The sequence below is a fragment of the Myotis yumanensis genome, unplaced genomic scaffold (genome assembly GCF_028538775.1).
Source record: "Myotis yumanensis isolate MYYU_CA2020_CCGP unplaced genomic scaffold, mMyoYum1.0.hap1 SCAF_23, whole genome shotgun sequence".
NCBI lineage: Eukaryota > Metazoa > Chordata > Mammalia > Chiroptera > Vespertilionidae > Myotis > Myotis yumanensis.
The window spans coordinates 947417-970734 of NW_027223774.1; the positions used below are offsets into that span (position 1 = coordinate 947417).

The following is a 23318-nucleotide window of genomic DNA, read 5'->3' on the forward strand; positions in this document are numbered from 1 at the left end:
ATTCTGTCAAAATGGGGACAGTTCAATCCACGATTAGCCTTTCTCCTAGGATTTCAATTTCTTCATACTTCCAAACCTCCACATCCATTTGCTCCCTCCATACTTCAACAGACAAGACAGCAGGCGTTCGGCCCATAAAATCACTCTCTCTTTACATTCCTACTGTTACTGTGTCGTCCCACAACAATAAAGACAATTGAGCAGACAGAAGATACCTGAGCTCTGGGCCTCACATGTAGGCCACACAGCCTCTTGTCAATACAGAGGGTGTCACCCACATAGGGAAGAGAGAGATGTTGGCCATAAAGAAAAGGTGATGATTTATCACTTATTTTGTCAGACAATACTCTTGTTATCGACTGTAATCTCCCTCAGAGACATGAAAAAACATGGCCTCATGCTTCACCCTTCTGACTCTGATACCATGGTGTTAGGCCATCACCTTGCACTACCTGCTCAACATAATTCTTTGAACCACACTTCTCTCACACAGCTTCATTTCCAGTGGCTCATTTTCAAAGGCAACACAAATTTGCCGTGGCAGGAACACTTTATTTCCTACTCACCTTCTCCTCCAAATGTCTAATTCACAGCCTCTGTAATGTGTTTCTCTCTCTATCTCCCTTCCCGATTCTATTGCAAAGGTGCAAGCCCAGCTGACACCAATATATGCTATCTCGTTCCCATAGATCAATGTGTCAGCCCTCGACAACCATAGGAAGGTGTGCATCTATGTCTCCCCTCAGCTTTGCACCTGGCAGGTCTCACCATAACACCCCTATTTTCTGACAATTACACTAAAATTCCTCATATCATGTCATATCATACCATCCAGTAAGCACCAAAAATAGGCTTACAGAATATTCCTGGTGAGTGTTTAATAAGTAAATATGCACCAGCCCCAATCTCACCTTGTTTCCATTGACCTAGGGCAGTGATGGCGAACCTATGACACCTGTGTCAGGGGTGATACGTAAACTCATTTTTTTGGTTGATTTTTCTTTGTTAGATGGCGTTTAAATATATAAAATAAATATCAAAAATATAAGTCTTTGTTTTACTATGGTTGCAAATATCAAAAAATTTCTATATGTGACACGGCACCAGAGTTAAATTAGGGTTTTTCAAAATGCTGACACACCCAGCTCAAAAGGTTCACCATCACTGACCTAGGGCCTCCAATTAAAATAAAATGATGATCTTCAACCGCTCTCCGGTCCAAGTGGTCTTCACTCCTTTTGAGTAGTCTTCATCTTGAACAACTCCAAGTTCCAGATACTCTTTAACTGCTCTCTGAAATATCTCATACCCTAACAGGCCAAAATAAGTGTTTGTTCCGTTTTATCTGCAATGAACATGAACCTTTCCACTATGACTGTCTTTATGCCAGATAATGGTGCTTCCAATTAACATATTTGTGTAAATACAAACTTTCATCTCATCTCTGACTCTTACATCTCTCTTTCCTTCTCTCAACTTCAAAATTTGAAAATCCAGGTAGCCACACCTAAAATACCAATCCCTGATCCAACTGTGTCTTTTATCTCCAGGGCCACCATCAGGGGCCAGGTATCATCACATTCTGCCAGATGATCACACCACCTCCCTCTCACCCATATTGCTCTCCATGCTGCAGCCACAGAACATCTAATAAGACCTGAGTCAGATCACCTGCCTCTGCTGCTCCAAATCTCCCTTTGCCGCCATCACCTGCAGAACAGACAACCATGTCATCACAAAGCTCCTCAAGAACTGACTCCTCTCCCATTCTCACCGGTTCCAATTAAAGAGAAAAGCATTCCTGCAGGTTCCTGAACCCGCTGTCTTCACTCCGAGCCTCTGACACATCGGGAACCTGTGCCTGGAAGGACCTCCCACATCTCATTCCACTGTTTGTCAGAAAAACATGGACCACTTCACACAACCCTAGTCATGGAGTTAGGATTCTGGGCTGAGTGTCTGCAGGTCACAGGGCAGGAAGAGAGGCTGGACAGACCCAGGACCCCACTAACTCAGAGGCCACAAGAGTGTGAGGCCCTGAAATCAGCTCCACAAACCAGTTCCCCTAAGTGGCTCTGCATTTGCCACTTAGAACCAGAGGGAACTAAAGGTCTGTTGAGGGCCTGGCACCCACTGCCAGGATCCATGCGCTCATGCTGCTCAGGGCCCTGGCCCAGCCCCCGGGCGGGGTGATGCCCGCATCCCTCAGGGCTCAGTCCTCAGTGCCCAGTCTTGCCAAGTTCCTTATCTTTCTTAATCCGGTCCGTCACTACTATCCTCTCCCTCTAATGTGTTCTCATCAGCAGTTTGGGGAAATGTGTAGAACCCTACCTCAGACAGCATCCCTCTGCTGTTCACAACCACCCATGGCCCCAGCGTCCTGAGGATGAAAGTAAAACTCCTCACACAAAACTTTGCCTCATCTTCTTTGTTGCCTTTAAACACAAAACAGACCTGGGTTTCCTGATTCCTCACAGCTCAGCCACAGCCCCATGGCCTGACTGAGCGGCATTGCAGCCCGTCACCCTCTTTCACCCCATCACGCGCTGTGTTACCTACAAGCTACTCACTGTTCTGGGTGCTGGGACGCCAGCTGCAGGGCCTGACAGCGTGGTAGGATGGAGGGTAAATGGGGTGAGGCTGAGTTGACCTCAGTGAGCAGAGAGGCGTCCGGGAAGCATGGAGACCTCAATCCCGCCTGCTGCAGGTCAACAAGCCTCAGACACTCTCTGCACAGCGGGGACGCTGCCTCTGACGGCTTATCCTAGTCCTGAAGCTGCCCGCTGGGCCCTCTAAGTCGATAGAACGAGGAGGTGAAAATGACCACCTGGAGGACTAATCTGGGAGTCATGCCCAAACCAATGAGAGCCAGGCTCATGCGCCTCTCCTGGGCTTTCATTGGCTAAACGCAGCCATCATTAGGCGCATTGCCCTTTGGGTAAGGAGCTTTCCAGGCCGCGCAGGTGGCATTAGGATCCCAGTCACTGGCCATTGAGAATATTGGTGTTGGGGCGCCCGAATGGCGGTGGGAAATGACAACCTTAGGTTTAGGTGGCTGGTGGCAGGGTTATGGGGAGTGTTGTCTGCAACTGAGCCCTTATTTGGAGATATTATTTCAGATTCCATGAAGGTCAGAATGCTCTCTGTCGTAAATATTATGTCAATTATTCCTGAAGACCACAAATCTAAATGGATATGTAGATAGTTACTTTTTAAAAAAATTTTATTTTGAGAGAGAAAATGAGAGGGAGAAAAACACAGGTGGGGTGCCTCCTCCCCTCCATTACCCACAGTCTGGGCATCCAGCCAGGATCTTGAATTGTGGCTTCACCTGGAATTGCAACCTTTGTTTCCCTGGGAGGAAACTCAAACAATGGAATCACTCCAGCCCTCAGAGTTTTTATTTTTTTATTATCATTTTATAAAATATGTTTTATTGATTTTTTACAGAGAGGAAGGGAGATGGATAGAGAGTTAGAAACATTGATGAGAGAGTAACATCTATCAGCTGCTACCTGCAAACCCCCTATTGGTTATGTGCCTGCAACCAAGGTGCATGCCCTTGATTGGAATCGAACTCGCGACCTTTCAGTCTGCAGGCCAATGCTCTATCCACTGAGCCAAACTGGATAGGGCCAGAGTTTTTACTTTTAACACAAAAATAGCACATTATTAAGAAAAAAATAAGGCTGTGAGAATATATACATCATTCTATCCTATTCGCTTAAAAGCAATATTTGAAAGGACACAGAGGCCAACAAGTGGACATTTCCTACGTTGTCTGCATGTCTGCAGTCAGCACACATTGTGCAGCTATGGAGCTAACAGTTACTGAATGTTCACTATATGTGCCAGGCCCTGGATTCAGTGCTTTACCTGCATTATTATTGTTTCACTCAATCCTCTCCACGACTTGAGATCATTTCAGGATCTATTTTATCATGACAAAATCCAGACTCAGAGACTCAAGGTAAATTGCCTGATTGTAGAGTTAATAAAGGCAGGGCTGGAAGTCAAACCCATGTGTCTCTAATAACACATCTATGGCTTCTAATGTTAGGCTCTGCTTCCTTCTAGAGGGTAGAATAGGCGATGCATTCCCATTAGGACCAGCTAGATCTTATTATGGGTAATAAACAGCTCCAAAGTTTTAGTGGTTTTGATTAAAGAAGGTGTCTTTCTTGTTCATACCCCATGTTCACCCTTGTTCCCCTGAGTCCAGGATATAGGAGAGACCACCCATGTAGGTACTGCTGGGTGTTATCAGAATGGACATAGGGGATGGCCAGTCTCTGTGTTTCCAGACTCTTCTGTTAGAGGTCACAGGCTTCACTCCCAGCACGTTTCATTGGTCAGACACATCACAGGCTGAAGTCAAACTCAGGTGGTCAGGAGGAGAACCTGACATACTTACTCGATGGGCCCCATTAACATGACCACAGGGTGCCCGCCTCTTGTGGGGACTGTGCAAGGCCAAGAAGAGGAGTGGGGATGGGAAGGAAATGACAGTGGAAGTCCATCCGGACCGGTGCCTGTCTCCTCATCCAGTAGACTTTGTCCCCAGGTTGCTCTAAACCACTGACTTTCAACCTTCTGGCCCTTTAAATAGAGTTCCTCATGTTGTGACCCAACCATAAAACTATTTTCGTTGCTACTTCATAACTGTCTTATTGCAACTGTTATGAATTATAATGTAAATATCTCATATGCAGGATGGTCTTAGGCGACCCCAGTGAAAGGGTCGTACGACCGCCAAAGGGGTCGAGATCCACGGGTTGAGAACCGCTGCCCTAAACCATCACTCCCAACTTCCAAAGGAGTGAACCTCAGAAAAAAAGTTTGGGCAGATGGCAACATGTCCATGTTTCCTCTCACATGGATGTTCCTTTTTTTTTCTCTGTGCCCCTCCCTTCCTCTCTCTCTCAAAGCAATAAACATCTCCTCAGATGAGAATTACAATTTTAAAAAAGAATTATGGGGCCCTAGCTGGTTTGGCTCAGTGGATAGAGCATCAGTCTGTGGTCGGAAGGTACCCAGGTTCGATTCTGGACAAGGCCACATGCCCAGGCTGTGGGCTCGATTCCCAGTAGGGGATGTGCAAGAGGCAGCTGATAGATGTTTCTCTCTCATCCTGTATGTTTCTATCTCTCTCTTTCTCCCTCTCCCTTCCTCTCTCAAATCAATAAAAATACTTTTTTTAAAAAAAGAGTTAAGGGATTTAGCCCTAGCCGGTTTGGAACAGTGGTTAGAGCGATGGCCTGGGGACTGAAGGGTCCTGGGTTAGATTCTAAGCAAGGGCACATGCGTGGGTTGCGGGTTTGATCCCCAGAAGGGGGCATACATGAGGCAGGCAAGCAATGATTCTCTCTCATCATTGATGTTTCTATCTCTCTATCCCTCTCCCTTCTCTCTTAATAAAATGAAAAAATATTTTTTAAAAAATTTATAGTTTCACATTGCAAAGAATTCAGTTGAGTCACTGAGGATTGAGTGAAATAAATAAATATATCTGCAATAACATATAGTTAAAATAATAATTTCATTTTAAAAATTGGCAAAAGATTCTGACCAGACATTGCAACAAAAGAGACAAAGACAGTGTAAATAATTGCTTGAAAAAACATTCACCATAAAAATTTATTAGGGAAAATTTTTTTTAAAATTTATTAGGGAAATGGAATTAAAACAAAGCAAGTTAACACTATACTCATTTCTTGGCCTATTATTAAAATGATTAAACATCACATGTGCTGGTAGGGTTGTAGAAAACTAGATATTTCGTTACTGTGGGTGGGTGGAAAGCCAAAGGGAATGATCATTTTGGAACACAGTTCTGCATATACTAACAGGTAAAACATTCATCTAAACTGCATCAGTGCGATAAGTAAAACATATCTCTGTATAAAGAACTGAAGGCAATATTCCCAGCGGAATTATTTTTAATATCCCAAACCTGGAAATGACTGAAACAATAGACAGATCAATAATAGGTAAACTGGTTATTCACAGAACTCAGTATGACTTAGCCATCAAAAAGAATTAACTATTCACATAAGCATTCGTGTTGAATCTCAAAATACTGTGTAGCATGAAGGAAAGCACTATTTGCATACCCCTTATAGTGCTTCAGAAATTACTAAAAATATTAACTAATCTTGTAAAGGAGGAAAATCAATGACTGCATTTAGGCCTGGGGAAGGGGAAGGAAAAATTACAAAAGGGCAGGAGGTAACTACAGGGTGTGTCACAAGTAGGTGTAGAGCTGTTGGCACGGAAATTACTACAATAATTTAAAAATAATAAAAAAAACAAGAATAAATTCTTCCCTGGCCAGTGAGCGTCAGGTGTTTGAGCACCATCCCTTGCCCTAGAAGGTCACTGGTTCCATTCCAGCTCAAGGCACATGCCTGCCTGGATGTCCTGTAGGTGACGTGCAGGAGGCAGTTGTTTGATGTTTCTTTCTAATAATACCATTTCTCTCTCTCTCTCTCTCTCTCTCTCTGTTGCTCTCTCTATTTCTATCTCTCTCCCTTCTGTGCTTTGTGAAATATCGTTAAAAATATTTTTAAATATGTAAAAAACTTATTTAGAAAAATAGAGTCAACTCTGTGTTTTGCATATTCACATCTGTATGCCTGCATTTGCCTGAACCTGTATACGGGTGAGAGATAAGTTTATGTCACATATGACCGTTTTAGAGCTTGATCCCTATGTCCAAGCTCACCAAATAGTACAAATATACCCAAATAAAACCTTAAAATGTACTTCCAAATAAAGGCCTATATAACCCTGTCTTAATAGCAAATTAAAATGATAACCCTATATGGGCTCTACCAACTTTCTCCTAATTTCCTGGGAGCACCAGCCTTGCCTCAGTGACAGCAAATGTTGGCAAGCAGAGAAAACTATAGACATCCGAATAAACAGGAATGCTGACTGGGTCACAAATGCCACATCCTGGGACTGACTACAGGATTACCCTTCCTCTAGCTTTGAGGTCCTGCCTGTTGAGCACACCTTGAGGTGAACACCTTAGAGAGGCCAGAAGAGGAAACAGACCCTTTAGATTATTTTGTCTAACAATGACTTTAGCCACAGGAAACAGTGATGGAGGAACTGAGGACGCCAGTCCACAATGACCACACAGGTCACACGTCCTTAGTCCTTTGTGGGTAACGTTCAGATGAGGTGTGATTCACTTAATTCTCTGCACTCTTTCCCACTCACTATGAATTCAGGGTTTCGGACCCAGTTGTAGTTCAACCTAACCCTCAGAGTCTCAATACAAGCGACAGCAGCTTATGAAATGTCATTCATAACGGCACAGGGCACCTTGACAGTAATACACACTGTGAACAGAGAATATAATTCACATTGTTCACAGAAGCACAACAAAGCCCCCCACCCCCATTTTCAGGATGACCTCAGACCTCAATCACAGGAGGCACCAGGCTGCAAATGAGAACCACCAAGTCATGTCGGCTTTCTTTCGAGGTCTTGGGCAGCATTACATTAAAAGTGAATATTGGAAAAAGTGATTTTCTGACTCCACACTTTGCCTTCAGAAGCAAAGCTGGTTGGGGATTCCCACAATATCTGTTCTCCTGTACATGCGGACAAATCCCAAGTGTCCGTTCAAATAAATCCAGGCAATGGATAGGATCAACAAAATGAAAGGTACTAGTACATGAGCAAAAGCACCTGGACAAAAAGATTATAAACCTGAGACGTGTTAGAAAATTCCATGGGTTTGCAGGTTGGTGAATTGGAACCTGAAACAATTCATCACAACATAAGGTGATGTCCTGAGAGAGGTAGCTCTTCTTAGCTGAGGATGGGTGCACTGGATGAACCCTCAATCAATTCCATTTCCTAGTGAGAAAGGAATGAAGATCCTTCCAGGAGCTTGGAGTAATCACAGTTTGCTCAGGCAGAGCTGAAAACACAGACTTCCTTTTCCCTGACCACGGAGGGGCTGTGACTGAGGCACCCTGTTCAGGTAAGCCAGGAGGTGGAGGTGAAATCGCCTCAGCCAGGAATACTCCCAGTGATTTCAATCAGGTAGTAGGCCCGAGTATATTAGCAAGTGCCATGCAGTTATCTAAAGCATCACTTGTACTTGAAACTTTATGAGGAATCTAGCCGAGTGCATCTTGTGATAAAAGGGGTTTATAGTCCATTAAATGTGTATCGAAGAGAACCCTTCAGTGCTGTTATTGTCAATGAGAAAAATTAAGTATTGGGAGCACATTTAAAGCTTTTCTCCATTGTGAACAATCAGGTGTCTAATGAGGTGAGATTTTCTGCTAAAAGATTTCCCACATTCACTACACTCATGAGGCCTTTCTCCTGTGTGAACTCTCCTGTGCATAAAAAGGTCATTATGGCATCTAAAATATTTCCCACATTCACTACACTCATGAGGCCTTTCTCCTGTGTGAATTATCTTGTGCTTAAGAAGGTGACCACGGCATCTAAATGATTTCCCACATTCACTGCATTCATAAGGTTTTTCGCCAGTGTGAATTCTCTGGTGTTCGGAGAGGTTACTCCTTCCTCTAAATGACTTCCCACATTCACTGCACTCATAAGGTTTTTTGCCAGTGTGAACTCTCTGGTGCTTAGTAAGGGTACAACTATTTGTGAAGGACTGCCCACATTCACTACACTCATAAGGTTTTTCTCCAGTGTGAATTCTCTTGTGGGTAAAAAGGTTACTATGAGTTCTAAAAGATTTCCCACACTCACTGCATTCATAAGGTTTATCTCCAGTGTGAATTCTCTGGTGATTAGTAAGGGTACTTCTTTGTCTGAAGGGCTGCCCACATTCACTACACTCATAAGGTTTTACTCCAGTGTGAACTCTCTTGTGATTAGTAAGGGTAGTTCTTTGTCTGAAGGACTGCCCACATTCACTACACTCATAAGGTTTTTCTCCACTGTGTATACTCTGGTGGTCAGTGAGGTTATACCTCTGTCTAAAGGACTTCCCACATTCACTGCACTTATAAGGTTTTTCTCCAGTGTGAACTCTCTGGTGCTTAGTAAGGTTAAACCTTTGTCTGAAGGACAGCCCACATTCACTACATTCATAAGTTTTTTCCCCAGTGTGAACTCTCTGATGCCGATTAAGAAGAGAGATATACCTGAATGACTTACCACAGTCACTACACACATACGGCTTTTCTCCAGTGTGAAGTCTGTGGTGTTGATTGAGGTTAGCCTTATATCTAAAGGACTTCCCACAGTCACTACACTCATATGGCTTTTCTCCAGTGTTAACTTTCCTATGTTGAATGAGGCTAGAGATTCCTCTAAAAATCTTTCCGGATTTGTTACAATCATAATTCACTTCTCCCTTGCAGACACTCTGTTGAACAACTTTCTGGTTGTGGCTGGCAGCATTTTCACATTGACCCCACTGGTTATGATGTTTTCCACTGCGATGTTTCAGGGAAATCTCACTGCCACTGTGTGGCTCCTCAGTGTCCAGAGGGGACTGGGGCTGGAGAAGCTCTGAGATGGCTGGCAAGTCTTCCCCAATGTCCCTACTGGATGAAGGCAGCCCTGATAAGTAGAAGCTGCACCTGGTCACAAACGAGGTCCTGTTCACAGCTTCTTTCCAGGGCTTCTCTCCACTGGCTCCCCTCTGTTGCTGGCGAGGGTTTGCACTGAAACAGAAGTCTCTCACACATATGTCACTGAAGCAGGCTTTCTGCTCAAGGTATGCTGCCTGTGACTCAGTCAGGTGCAGAATGTCTTTGAACACAGAGAAACACCTCTTACACAGATGGGTCCTCGGGGTTGCTGGCTCTGTCTTACACACCGTGACCTGTGACTGTCCTTGTACAGATATGCTCTGCTCAGAACAGGCCTCCTCATCATCCGTTTTATGCCAACAACCTGAAAACAGAGGAAATGAGGAGGAAATGGATGTTGACTACAGTGATGAGGGAAGTTCCATTACAAAAATATATTGCACATCATACATGCATTCCACGGAATTGTCTGAAAATAAGAGACGTGCTGGCAGGATTTGGAAAAGGCTCCTGTGAAGTTCTGGAACTCTGAACATCACAAAACAAGGAAAGCCTCACCAGATATATGACATACAGATGGCAAGCACAGAATGGAATCAAAGCAGGATCGTCAGCTCCTTCTTCTGCTAACAGTGTTCAGCAGGGCTTATCTGCTCATGACATGGGCAAGCTGTGCAGAAGGTTGCTTATGTTTTATTACAAGTAAAAGTCAGTAGCAGGGGTTTGAGGACTACTTAACCATGTATGTGCACCCCATAACACATGTGCAGGTCCATGTAGGAGAATGCTGCACAGGGAGCAGTGCCGAGGGACAGGTGGTGCAAAAAGGTAAAAAAGTGAAGTTAACCAAAAGCCATGATGTAACAGATGAAATGATCAGTCATCAAAATGTCAATAATGGTAAAGAAAATGTAGATAGAAGGTGTAGACAAATGCACCTGCACCTAAATATGGTTGGACACAAGCGGGTTCCTGGTATTATCTGAGAAACGCCCTCATGTGAAACCTTCCCCCAGTTTCCACTCAGTAAAATCAGGGCTCATCATAGACTATCTTCCCACTTCACCCTGAGAGAGAACACAGTGTTCTCCATGCACCTTCTACTCTATAAAAACATACAACCTAAATATTCAGAGTATTAATTGAAGACTAGGGAGGTCAGCAGCCAGCACGAAGCCAGAGCAATTCAGAATGCAATAGTATTCAGTGAAGAAAATATTAAAAACAAAAATTGAGAGAGGATGGTACAAGTGCAGCTACGGTTCATTTAAGTAAAGACCATAACCTGGCACAGGCTGTCACAGAGCCTTACCTAAATGAATAGTGTAGAAGTGGAAACCATGAGGACAGAATCACCTTCCCAGGAAGACAAAGTTCAAAGTGGGTCCCATTAAGCTCATTGCAAGACTCCTGACTCCCAGAAACTTCTTGCATTTTCTGAGGCAGTGGGTGTAAGGGATGCTTTGGGAGTCCAGAGCTCAGGACTCCCCACACAGCACGCCCCTGGCAGCCACAGCCCATTTGAAAGGATACTGGGGGATATTAGGAGAGCCCATGGTGTGGCTGTGAGAGCTATGTTTGGAGAATAAACGAAGAGTAGACATCACATCAGGACACTGGGAGAAACATGAAGGTCTTACCAGCAGATGAGACAAGTGCAAACACTTCCAGCATCACATTGCAGTACAGAAGTCTCTGAGACTCATCAAGGAGCCCCCACTCCTCCTCAGAGAAGACAATGGCCACGTCCTCAAAGTTCATATTCTGTCAAAATGGGGACAGTTCAAGCCATAATTAGCTTCTCTCTTAGGATTTCAAGTTCTTCATACTTCCCACCCTCCATATCCAGCTGCTTCCTCTACCCTTCATCAGACAGGACACCAGGCCTTGGGCCCGTCAAAGTCACTTTCTCCTTTTATTCCTACCGATACTGTGTCTTCCCACAATGATAAAGGCAGTTTAGCAGAGAGCAGGTACCTGAGTTCTGGGCATCACGTGTAAGCCACACTGCCTCTTGTCAATACAGAGGGTGTCACCCACGTAGGGAAGAGAGAGATGTTGGCCATAAAGAAAATGTGAATGACTTATCACTGCTTTTGTCAGGCAATACTCTTGTTATTGCCCGGATTCTCCCTCACAGACATGAAAAAACATGGCCTCATGCTTCACCCTTCTGACTCTGATACCATGGTGTTAGGCCATCACCTTGCACTACCTGCTCAACATAATTCTTTGAACCACACTTCTCTCACACAGCTTCATTTCCACGGGCACATCTTCAAAGGCAACACAAATTTGACGTGGCGAGAACACTATATTTCCTACTCACCTTCTCCTCCAAATGTCTAATTCACATCCTCTGTAATGTGTTTCTCTCTCTTTCTATCTCCCTTCCCCATTCCATTGCAAAGGTGCAAGCCCAGCTGACACCAATATATGCTATCTCGTTCCCATAGATCAATGTGTCAGCCCTCGACAACCATAGGAAGGTGTGCATCTATGTCTCACCTCAGCTTTGCACCTGGCAGGTCTCACCATAACACCCCTATTTTCTGACAATTACACTAAAATTCCTCATATCATGTCATATCATATCATCCAGTAAGCACCAAAAATAGGCTTACAGAATATTCCTGGTGAGTGTTTAATAAGTAAATATGCACCAGCCCCAATCTCACCTTGTTTCCATTGACCTAGGGAAGTGATGGCGAACCTATGACAGGCGTGTCAGGGGTGATATGTAAACTCATTTTTTTGGTTGATTTTTCTTTGTTAGATGGCGTTTAAATATATAAAATAAATATCAAAAATATAAATCTTTGTCTTACTATGGTTGCAAATATCAAAAAATTTCTATATGTGACACGGCACCAGAGTTAAATGAGGGTTTTTCAAAATGCTGACACACCCAGCTCAAAAGGTTCACCATCACTGTCCTAGGGCCTCCAATTAAAATAAAATGATGATCTTCAACCGCTCTCCGGTCCAAGCGGTCTTCACTCCTTTTGAGTAGTCTTCATCTTGAACAACTCCAAGTTCCAGATACTCTTTAACTGCTCTCTGAAATTTCGCACACCCTAACAGGCCAAAATAAGTGTTTGTGTTTATCTGCAATGAACATGAACCTTCCCACTATGAATGTCTTCATGCCAGATAATGGTGCTTCCAATTAACATATTTGTGTAAATACAAACTTTCATCTCATCTCTGACTCTTACATCTCTCTTTCCTTCTCTCAACTTCAAAATAAGAAAATCCAGGTAGCCACATCTAAAATACCAATCCCTGATCCAACTGTGTCTTTTATCTCCAGGGCCACCATCAGGGGCCAGGTATCATCACATTCTGCCAGATGATCACACCACCTCCCTCTCACCCATATTGCTCTCCATGCTGCAGCCACAGGGCTTCTGATGAGACCTGAGTCAGATCACCTGCCTCTGCTGCTCCAAATCTCCCTTTGCCACCATCACCTGCAGAACAGACAACCATGTCATCACAAAGCTCCTCTACACCTGACTCCGCTCCCATTCTCACCGGTTCCCATTAAAGAGAGAAGCATTCGTACAGGCTCCTGAACCCGCTGTCTTCACTCCGAGCCTCTGCCACATCGGGAACCTGTGCCTGGAAGGACCTCCCACATCTCATTCCACTGTTTGTCAGAAAAACATGGACCACTTCACACAACCCTAGTCATGGACTTAGGATTCTGGGCTGAGTGTCTGCAGGTCACAGGGCAGGAAGAGAGGCTGGACAGACCCAGGACCCCACTAACTCAGAGGCCACAAGAGTGTGAGGCCCTGAAATCAGCTCCACAAACCAGTTCCCCTAAGTGGCTCTGCATTTGCAGGAACCAGAGGGAACTAAAGGTCTGTTGACGGCCTGGCACTCACTGCCAGGATCCATGGGCTCATGCCGCTCACGGCGCTGGCCCAGCCCCTGGGTGGGGTGATGCCCACATCCCTCAGGGCTCAGTCCTCAGTGCACAGTCTTGCCAAGTTCCTTAAATTTCAAACGACTTCTTCATCCGGTCCCTCACAACTATCCTCTCCCTCTAATGTGTTCTCATCAGCTGTTTGGGGAAATGTGTAGAACCCTACTTCAGACAACGTCCCTCTGCTGTTCACAACCACCTGTGGGCCCAGCGTCCTGAGGATGAAAGTAAAACTGCTCACACAAAACTTTGCCTCAGCTTCTTTGTTGCCTTTAAACACAAAACAGGCCTGGGTTTCCCGAGTCCTCACAGCTCAGCCACAGCCCCACGGCCTGACTGAGCGGCATTGCAGCCCGTCACCCTCTTTCACCCCATCACATGCTGTGTCACCTACAAGCTACTCACTGTTCTGGGTGCTGGAACGTGAGCTCTAGGGCCTGAGGGACGCCAGCACCTAGGATGGAGGGTAAATGGGGGTAACGCTGAGTTGACCTCAGTGAGCAGAGAGTAGTCCAGGAAGCATGGAGACCTCAATCCCGCCTGCTGCAGGTCAACAAGCCTCAGACACCCCCTGCACAGCGGGGACGCTGCCTCTGACGGCTTGTCCTAGTCCTGAAGCTGCCCGCTGGGCCCTCTAAGTCGATAGAACGAGGAGGTGAAAATGACCACCTGGAGGACTAATCTGGGAGTCACGCCCAAACCAATGAGCGCCAGGCTCAGGCGCCTCTCCTGGGCTTTCATTGGCTAAACGCAGCCATCATTAGGCGCATTGCCCTTTGGGTAAGGTACTTTTCCAGGAGGCGCAGGTGGCATTAGGATCCCAGTCACTGGCCATTGAGAATATCGGTGTTGGGGCGCCCGAATGGCGGTGGGGAATGACAACCTTAGGTTTTGGTGGCGGGTGGCAGGGTTATGGGGAGTGTTGTCTGCAACTGAGCCCTTATTTGGAGATATTATTTCAGATTCCATGAAGCTCAGAATGATCCCTGAGGTGAAAATTATGTCAATTATTCCTGCTGACCACAAATCTAAATGGATATGTAGATAGTTACTGTTTTTAAATTTTATTTTAAGAGAGAAAATGAGAAGGAGAGAGAAAAACTCAGGTGGAGTCCCTCCTCCCCTCCCTTACCTACCGTCTGGGCATCCAGCCAGGAACCTGTCTTGTGGCTTCACCAGAAATTGCAACCTTTGTGTACGTGGGAGGACACTCAGAAAACGGAACCATTCCTGCCCTCAGAGTTCTTTTTTTATTATCATTTTCTAAAATATATTTTATTGATTTTTTTACAGAGAGGAAGGGAGATGGATAGAGAGTTAGAAACATCAATGAGAGAGAAACATCTATCAGCTGCCACCTGCACACCCCCTACTCGGGATGTGCCCACAAGCAAGGTGCATGCCCTTGACCGGAATCTAACTCAGGACTTTTCAGTCTGCAGGCCAATGCTCTATCCACTGAGCCAAACTGGATAGGGCCAGAGTTTTTATTTTTAACACAGAAACAGCACATTATTAAGAGAAAAATAAGGGTATGAGAATATATACATAATTCAAACCTATTCGCTTAAAAGCAATATTTGAATGGACACAGAGGCCAACAAGTGGACATTTCCTAAATTGTCTGCATGTCTGAAGTCAACACACATTGTGCAGCTATGGAGCTAACAGTTACTACAAATGTTCATTACATGTGCCAGGCCCTGGATTCAATGCTTTACCTGCAATATTATTATTTCACTCAATCCTCTCCACGACTTGAGATCATTTCAGGATCTATTTCATCAAGAAGAAATCCAGACTCAGAGACTCCAGGTAAATTGCCTGATTGTAGAGTTAATAAAGGCAGGGCTGGAAGTCAAACCCATGTGTCTCTAATAACACAGCTATGGCTTCTAATGTTAGGCTCTGCTCCCTTCTAAAGGATAGAATATGAGATGCATTCCCATTAGGACAAGCTGAGTGTTATGGGTAATAAACAGTCCCAAAGTTTTAGTGTCTTTTATTAAAGAAGGTATCTTTCTTGTTCATACCCCATGTGCACCCTTGTTCTCCAGAGACCAGGATAAAGGAGTGGCCACCCATGTAGGTGCTGCTGGGTGTTATTAGAGATGGACATAGGGAGTGGCCATTTTCCGTGTTTCTAGACTCTTCTGCTAGCGGTCACAGGCTTCACTCCCAGCACATTTCATTGGTCAGAGCACATCACAGGCTGAAGTCAAACTCAGGTGGTCAGGAGGAGAACCTGACATACTTACTCGATGGGCCCCATTAACATGCCCACGTGGTGCCCGCCTCTTGTCAGGGACTGTGCAGGGCCAAGGAGAGGAGCAGGGATGGGTCGGAAATGACAGTGGGAGTCCATCAGGATGGGTCCCTGTCTCCTCATCCAGGTGGACTGTGTCCCCTGGTTGCCCTAAACCACTGGTTCTCAACCTTCTGGGCCTTTCAATACAGTTCCTCATGTTGTGACCCAACCATAACATTATTTTCATTGCTACTTCATAAATGTAATGTTGCTACTGTTATGAATGGTAATATAAATATCTGATATGCAGGATGGTCTTAGGCGACCCCTGTGAAAGGGTCCTTCGACCTCCAAAGGGGTCGCGACCCAAAGGTTAGAACCGCTGCCCTAAACCATCACTGACAAGTTCCAAAGCGGTGAACCTCAGAAAAGGAGTTTGGGCAGATGGCATTGGCAGCGAACTCAGAACCCACTTCTGAGTGTGACCTGGGTAAACCCCTGGCTGCCTCGGGTCCCACACTCGGGTGGAGGTGAAGACTCACAAGTTAAGGGTGTTGACTGGGAAGGGCACAGGCTGGAAGCCTCCAGCATCCATGTGCTTTTACATGGACATCAGGCCCTCCCTGCCTCCAAGGCCCTGTGTCATTTGCGTTGCCCAGGTGAGGGCCCCAGCAGGTGGGGCTGATGGTGAAAATGCTGTTGTTAACATCAGTGGTGACCCTGCAGTTTCTGTGCAGGAACCTGTGCTAAATGCACTCCCTCCACAGTTCACCCATCCTCAGTGAAGAAATCTCAGGGCCCAATTCTCCCTCCTGACCCCAGGGTCCTGGTTGGCCACACACTCCCAGGAGATGACCTGAGCCCAGAAGTCCCAGAATGATGCTCCATGGAGCCGGACACCTTCCTCTCCTAGGGGTCAGCCTCGCTTTCACATGGGCAAGGGACACCCTCTCCAGGGACGTCCACTTCCTCATTCCTAGTGGGGGGTTAGGAGCCTGGAAGTCTTTCCCCTCAGCTCCCCCCACATGCACTCACCCACACATTCCTTCCCAAGGGACCTGGATCCCCAGCTCCTCCACGAAGCCTAGTGCCATTCACAAACATTCCCCATGCACACTCTCTACCTCGAGTCTGACAGGAGAATCTTCCCTAATTCCTCCCCTTCCCACAGCCTCGGCTTCTATGAACTGATCTTTCATTTCATCCATCCCTGAGGCCTGAGAGGGGACCCCCTGGGGGACAGCAGAGGCTGGGTGAGCAGGGCAGAAGGGGCCCCTTCCTGACCCCTCCAGAGACTGCCTAGGCAGTTGCCTGTGTCTGGGGTGCACAGACTCACAGGGAAACATACCGACACCACAAGCACAGAAACACGCAGGTACAGGACACCCCCAGCCACACCTAGGCACTCAGGTGCAGGGCTTCTGGCCAGGCTCACACAGACACACACTGCAGACACAGGGAACACCTTCAGGGGAACACACACACACTCTCTCTCACACACACACACACACACACACACACACTCACACACAATGCAAACAGGCGCGCACACACCAGAGCAGACATACACGGACATAGAACACAGACACAAAGAGAACACAATACACACATCAGTAAAACCCAAAGGGACAGCCAATTCACACATACAACCAACCGACAACATGCAAAACAAACACTCCCCCAAATGCGGAGTCATACTAATTCAAGGTCTTGAAGGAAACGTGAAGATTAAATTGATGCCCTGGCCATTCAGCTCAATATCTTGCAGCTTCATTTCATTCGCCCACTTCAATCAAAGGACATGTTGGGTCCTGGTGAGGGCACAGACCTAGGTTGTGGGTTGATCTGCTGTCTGGCATTTATGGAAGGCAAGTGGTCCATGTTTCCTCGCACATGGATGTTCCTTTTATTTCTCTGTGGCCTCCCTTCCTCTCTCTCTAAAAGCAATATCCTCAGGTGAGGATTACAATTTTAAAGAAGAATTAAGGGGCCCTAGCTGGGTTGGCTCAGTGGATAGAGCGTCAGCCTGTGGACTGAGGTGTCCCAGGTTTGATTCTGGTCAACGGCACATGCACAGGTTGTGAGCTCAATACCCAGTAGGGGAGGTGCAAGAGGCAGCTGATCAAAGATTCTCTCTCATCATTGATGTTTCTATCTCCATCTCTACCTCTCCTTTCTTCTTTGAAATTAATAAAAATATATTTATTAAAAAAGAATTAAGGGGTTGATCCCTAACCGGTTTGACTCAGTGGACAGAGCTTCGGCCTGGGGACTGACGGGTCCTGGGATTGATCTAAGCAAGGGCACATGCCTAGGTTATAGGTTTGATCCCCTATAGGGGGTGTGCAAGAGGCAGCTGATCAATAATTCTCTCTCATCATTGATGTTTCTATCTCTATATCCCTTTCCCTTCCTCTCTAAAATCAATAAAACAATATTTTATAAATATATATAAATATAGTGTCACATTCCGAAGAAGTCAGTTGAGTCATTGAGGACTGAATGAAATGAATAAATATATCTTCGATGCTGCACTAACCTACTCGTTAAATAATGAATTAATTTTAAAAATTGGCAAAAGATTCTGACCGGACATTTAAACAAAGGAGACAAAGAGATTGTAAAGATTTGCTTGAAAAAATATTCAAAATAAAAATTTATTAGGGAAATGGAATTAAAACAGAGCAAGTTAAAACGATATTCATTATTCAGACTACTATCAAAAAGATTAAACATCACATGTGCTGGCAGGGTTGTGGAAAGACTAGAATTTTCATTACTGTGGGTGGATGGCAAGGCAGAGGGAATGACCATTTTTGACCACAGTTCTGCATATACTAATGGGTAAAATATTTACCCACACTGAATCAGTTTGATTAGTAGTACATACATCTATATAAAGAATTGCAGGCAATATGCCCAGCAGATTTATTTTTAATATCCCAAACCTGGAAATCACAAAAACCATAGACAGATCCATAGGATAAATGGTTATTCACAGAACACAGTATGACTCAGCCATCAAAAATAATAAACTATTCACATAAGCATTCCTGTTGAATCTCAAAATAACTGTGTAGCATGAAGGAAAGCAATATTTGTTTACCCCTTATAGTGCTTATGAAATTATAAAAAATATTAACTAATCTTTAAAAAGTATTAACTAATCGTGTAAAGGAAGGAAAATCAATGACTGCATTTAGGGCTGGGGAAGGCAGAAGGAGAGATGACAAAAGGATGTGGCACAAGTGGGTGTAGAGCTGTTAGCATGGAAATTACTACAATTTTTTAAAGATAATAAAAAACGTTCAGAAGAGGTGAGATTCACTTAATTCACTGCACTCTTTCCCACTCACTATGAATACAGGGTTTCTGACCCAGTTGTAGCTCAACCTAACCCTCAGAATCTCAATACAAGCAACACCAGCCTATGAAATGTCATTCCTAACAGCACAGGGCAACTTGACAGTATTTAATACACACTGTGAACAGAGAATATAATTCACATTGTTCACAGAAGCACAACAAAGCCCCCCACCCTCATCTTCAGGATGACCTCAGACCTCAATCACAGGAGGCACCAGGCTGAAAATGAGAAACACCAAGTCATGCCGGCTTTCTTTCCAGGTCTTGGGCAGCACTGCATTACAAGTGAATACTGGACAAAGTGATATTCTGACTCCAGGCTTTGCCTTTGGGAACACAGCAGGTTGGGTATTCCCACAATATCTGTTCCCCTGGACATGCTGACAGATCCCAAGTGTGCTTTCAAATCAAGCCAGGCAATGCATAGGACCAACAAAATGAAAGGTACTAGTACATGAGTAAAAGCACCTGGACAAAAAATCATAATCCCGAGATGTGTTAGAAAATTCCAGAAGTTTGCAGGTTGGTGAATTGGAGCCTGAAACAATTCATCACAGCATAAGGTGATGTCCTGAGAGAGGTACCACTTAGCTGAGGATGGGTGCGGTGGATGAACCCTCAATCAACCCCCTTTCCTAGTCAGAAAGGAATGAAGATCCTGCCAGGAGCTTGGAGTAATCACAGTTTGCTCAGGCAGAGGTGAAAACACAGAATTCCTTTTCCCTGACCACACAGGGGCTGTGACTGAGGCACCCTGTTCAGGTGAGCCAGGTGGTGGAGGTGAAATCGCCTCAGCCAGGAATACTCCTACTGATTTCATTCTGTAGTAGGCCCGAGTATATTAGCAAGTGCCATGCAGTTGTCTAAAGCATCACTTCTACTAGAAATTTAATGAGGAATCTAGCTGAGTGCATGTTGTGATAAAAGGGGTTTATGTTCTGTTAAATGTGTATCAAAGAGTCCCCTTCAGTGTTGTTATTGTCAATGAGAAAAAGAAAGTATTCGGTTCCCATTTAAAGCTTTTCTCCATTGTGAACAATCAGGTGTGTAAGGAGGTGAGATTTTCGGTTAAAAGATTTCCCACATTCACTACACTCATGAGGTCTTTCTCCTGTATGAACTCTCTTGTGCTTAAAAAGGTGACTATGGCATCTAAAAGATTTCCCACATTCACTGCATTCATAAGGTTTTTCTCCACTGTGAATTCTCTGGTGTTCAGTGAAGGCACGCCTTTGTCTGAAGGACTGCCCACATTCACTGCACTCATAAGGTTTTTCACCAGTGTGAATTCTCTGGTGTTCGGTGAAGTTAAACCTTCCTCTAAAGGACTTCCCACATTCACTGCATTCATAAGGTTTTTCTCCAGTGTGAATTCTCTGGTGTTCAGTGAAGGCTTGCCTTTGTCTGAAGGACTTCCCACATTCACCACACTCATATGGTTTTTCATCAGTGTGAACTCTCTGGTGTTCTTTAAGGGTACACCTTTGTCTAAAGGACTGCCCACATTCACTACACTCATAAGGTTTTTCTCCAGTGTGAACTCTCTGGTGTCGAGTGAGGTTGTACCTATGACTGAAAGTCTTGCCACAATCAGTACACTCATATGGCTTTTCCCCAGTGTGAACTCTCTGGTGCTGATTAAGAACAGAGATATACCTGAATGACTTCCCACAGTCACTACACAAATAGAGCTTTTCTCCAGTGTGAAGTCTGTGGTGTTGATTGAGGTTAGTCTTATATCCAAAGGCCTTCCCACTGTCACTACACTCATACGGCTTTTCTCCACTGTGAACTTTCCTATGTCGAATGAGGCTAGAGATTCCTCTAAAAATATTTCCAGATTTCTTCCACGCATAATTCACATCTCCCTTGCAGACGCTCTGTTGAACAACTTTCTGGTTGTGGCTGGAAGCATTTTCACATTGACCCCACTGGTTATGACGTTTTCCACTGGGAATTTTCTGGGAACTCTCACTGCCACTGTGTGGCTCCTCAGTGTCGAGAGGGGCCTTCTGTTGGAGAAGCTCTGAGATGGCTGGCAAGTCTTCCCCAACCTCCCTCCTGGATGAAGGCAGCCCTGATAAGTAGAAGCTACACCTGGTCACAAACGAGGCCCTGTCCACAGCTTCTTTCCAGGGCTTCTCTCCACTGGCTTCCCTCTGTTGCTGGCGAGAGTTGGCACTGAAACAGAAGTTTCTCACTCTTGTGTCATTGAAGAAGGCTTTCTGCTGAAGGTATGCTGCCTGTGACTCAGTCAGGTGCACAATGTTTTTGAACACAGAGAAACACCGCTTACACAGATGAGTCCTCTGGGTTGCTGGCTCTGTCTTAGACGCCCGGACCTGTGACTCTCCTTGTACAGATACACTTTGCTCAGAACAGGTCTCCTCATCATCTGTTTCATGGCAACAACCTGAAAACAGAGAAATGAGGAGGAATTGGATGTTGACTATGGTGATGAGGGAAGTTCCATTACAAAAATATGTTGCACATCATACATGAGTTCCATGGAAATGTCTCAAAATAACAGATGTGCTGGCAGGATTGGTAAAAGGCTCCTGTGAAGTTCTGGAACTCTGAATATCACAAAACAAGGAAAGCCTCACCAGAAATATGACACAAAGATGGCAAGCACCACATAGATTCGAAGCATGATCATCAGCTCCTTCTTCTACTATCAGTGCTCAGCAGGGCTTGTCTGCTGGTGACATGGGCAAGCTGTGCAGAAGGTTGCTTATGTCTTACTCCAAGTTAAATTCAAGAGCAGAGGTTCTAGGACTACTTAAGCATGTATGTGCACCTCATAACACATGTGCAGGTCCATTTAGGAGAATACTGCACAGGGAGCAGTGCCCAGGGACATGTGATGCAAAAAAGTGACAAAGGTGATGGTAGCCAAAAGCCATGAAGTTACAGATGAAATGATCAGCCATCAAAATGTCAATAATGGTAAAGAAAATGTATAAATAAGGTGTGGACAAACGCATCTGCACCTAAATATGGTCAAACACAATCTGGTTCCTGGTGTGATCTGAAAGAAGCCCTCATGTGATACCTTACCCCAGTTTCCACTCAGTAGGATCAGGCCTCATCAGAGACCATCTTGCCAGTTCACCCTGAGAGAGAATACAGGGTTCTCCATGCACCTTCTACTCTATAAATACATGCAACCTAAATATTCAGAGAATGAATGAAATACAAGGAAGGTGAGCAGCCAGCAATAACCCAGAGCAATTCGGAATGCAATAGTATTCAGGGAAGGAAATATTACAAACAACAATTGAGGTAGAATGTTACAAGTACTGCTATGGTTCGTGTAAGTAAAGACCATAACCTGGCACAGGCGTCACAAAGAGCCTTACCTGGATGAATGGTGCAGTAGTGGAAGCCATGAGGACATAGTTACCTTCCCAGGAAGATAAAATTCAAAGTGGGTCGCATTAAGCTATTGCAGGACTCCTGACTGCTAGACACTTCATGGATTTCTGAGGCAGTGGGTGTAAGGGATGCTTGGGGAGTCCAGAGCTCAGGACTCCCCACACAGCATGCCCCTGGAAGCCACAGCCCATTTGAAAGGACAGTGGTGGGTATTACTAGAGCGCATGGTGAGGCTGTGAGAGCTACATTTGGAGAAAAACGGAAGAGTAGACATCACCTCAGGACACAGGGACAAACATGAAGGTCTTACCAGCAGATGCGACAAGTGCAAACACTTCCAGCATCACATTGCAGTAGAGAAGTCTCTGAGACTCATCAAGGAGCCCCCACTCCTCCTCAGAGAAGACAATAGCCACGTCCTCAAAGTTCATATTCTGTCAAAATGGGGACAGTTCAAGCCATGATTAGCTTTTCTCCTAGGTTTTCAATTTCTTCATACTTCCAACCCTCCACATTCGTATGCTCCCTCCACACTTCATCAGACAAGACAACAGGCGTTCAGCCCATCAAAATCACTCTCTCCTTACATTCCTACTGTTACTGTGTCTTCCCACAACAATAAAAGCAGTTGAGCAGAGAGAAGATACCTGAGCTCTGGGCTTCACAACTAGGCCACACTGCCTCCTGTCAATACAGTCGGTGTCACCCGACTGTAGGGAAGAGAGAGATGTTGTCCATAAAGAAAATGTGAATGACTTATCAGTTATTTTGTTAGGCAATACTCTTGTTATTGCCCGGATTCTCCCTCAGAGACATGAAAAAACATGACCTCCTGTTTCACCCTACTGACTCT

At 45.0% G+C, this 23318-nt stretch overlaps 2 protein-coding genes across 2 annotated transcripts; both read right to left on the minus strand.

Moving 5' to 3' along the window:
• Positions 1–8251: 8251 nt before the first annotated feature.
• On the minus strand, positions 8252–11300 carry LOC139000213 (zinc finger protein 551-like). Its single transcript, XM_070402475.1, has 3 exons — positions 11180–11300; positions 9147–9903; positions 8252–9062 (listed from the first exon to the last, which is right to left on the minus strand). Exons 1-3 carry the CDS (start codon positions 11298–11300, stop codon positions 8252–8254), a joined length of 1689 nt encoding a protein of 562 aa, XP_070258576.1.
• Positions 11301–20100: 8800 nt separating this feature from the next.
• On the minus strand, positions 20101–22896 carry LOC139000214 (zinc finger protein 551-like). The gene is made up of 2 exons (XM_070402476.1): positions 22776–22896; positions 20101–21500 (listed from the first exon to the last, which is right to left on the minus strand). Exons 1-2 carry the CDS (start codon positions 22894–22896, stop codon positions 20101–20103), a joined length of 1521 nt encoding a protein of 506 aa, XP_070258577.1.
• Between the last annotated feature and the right edge of the window lie 422 nt (positions 22897–23318).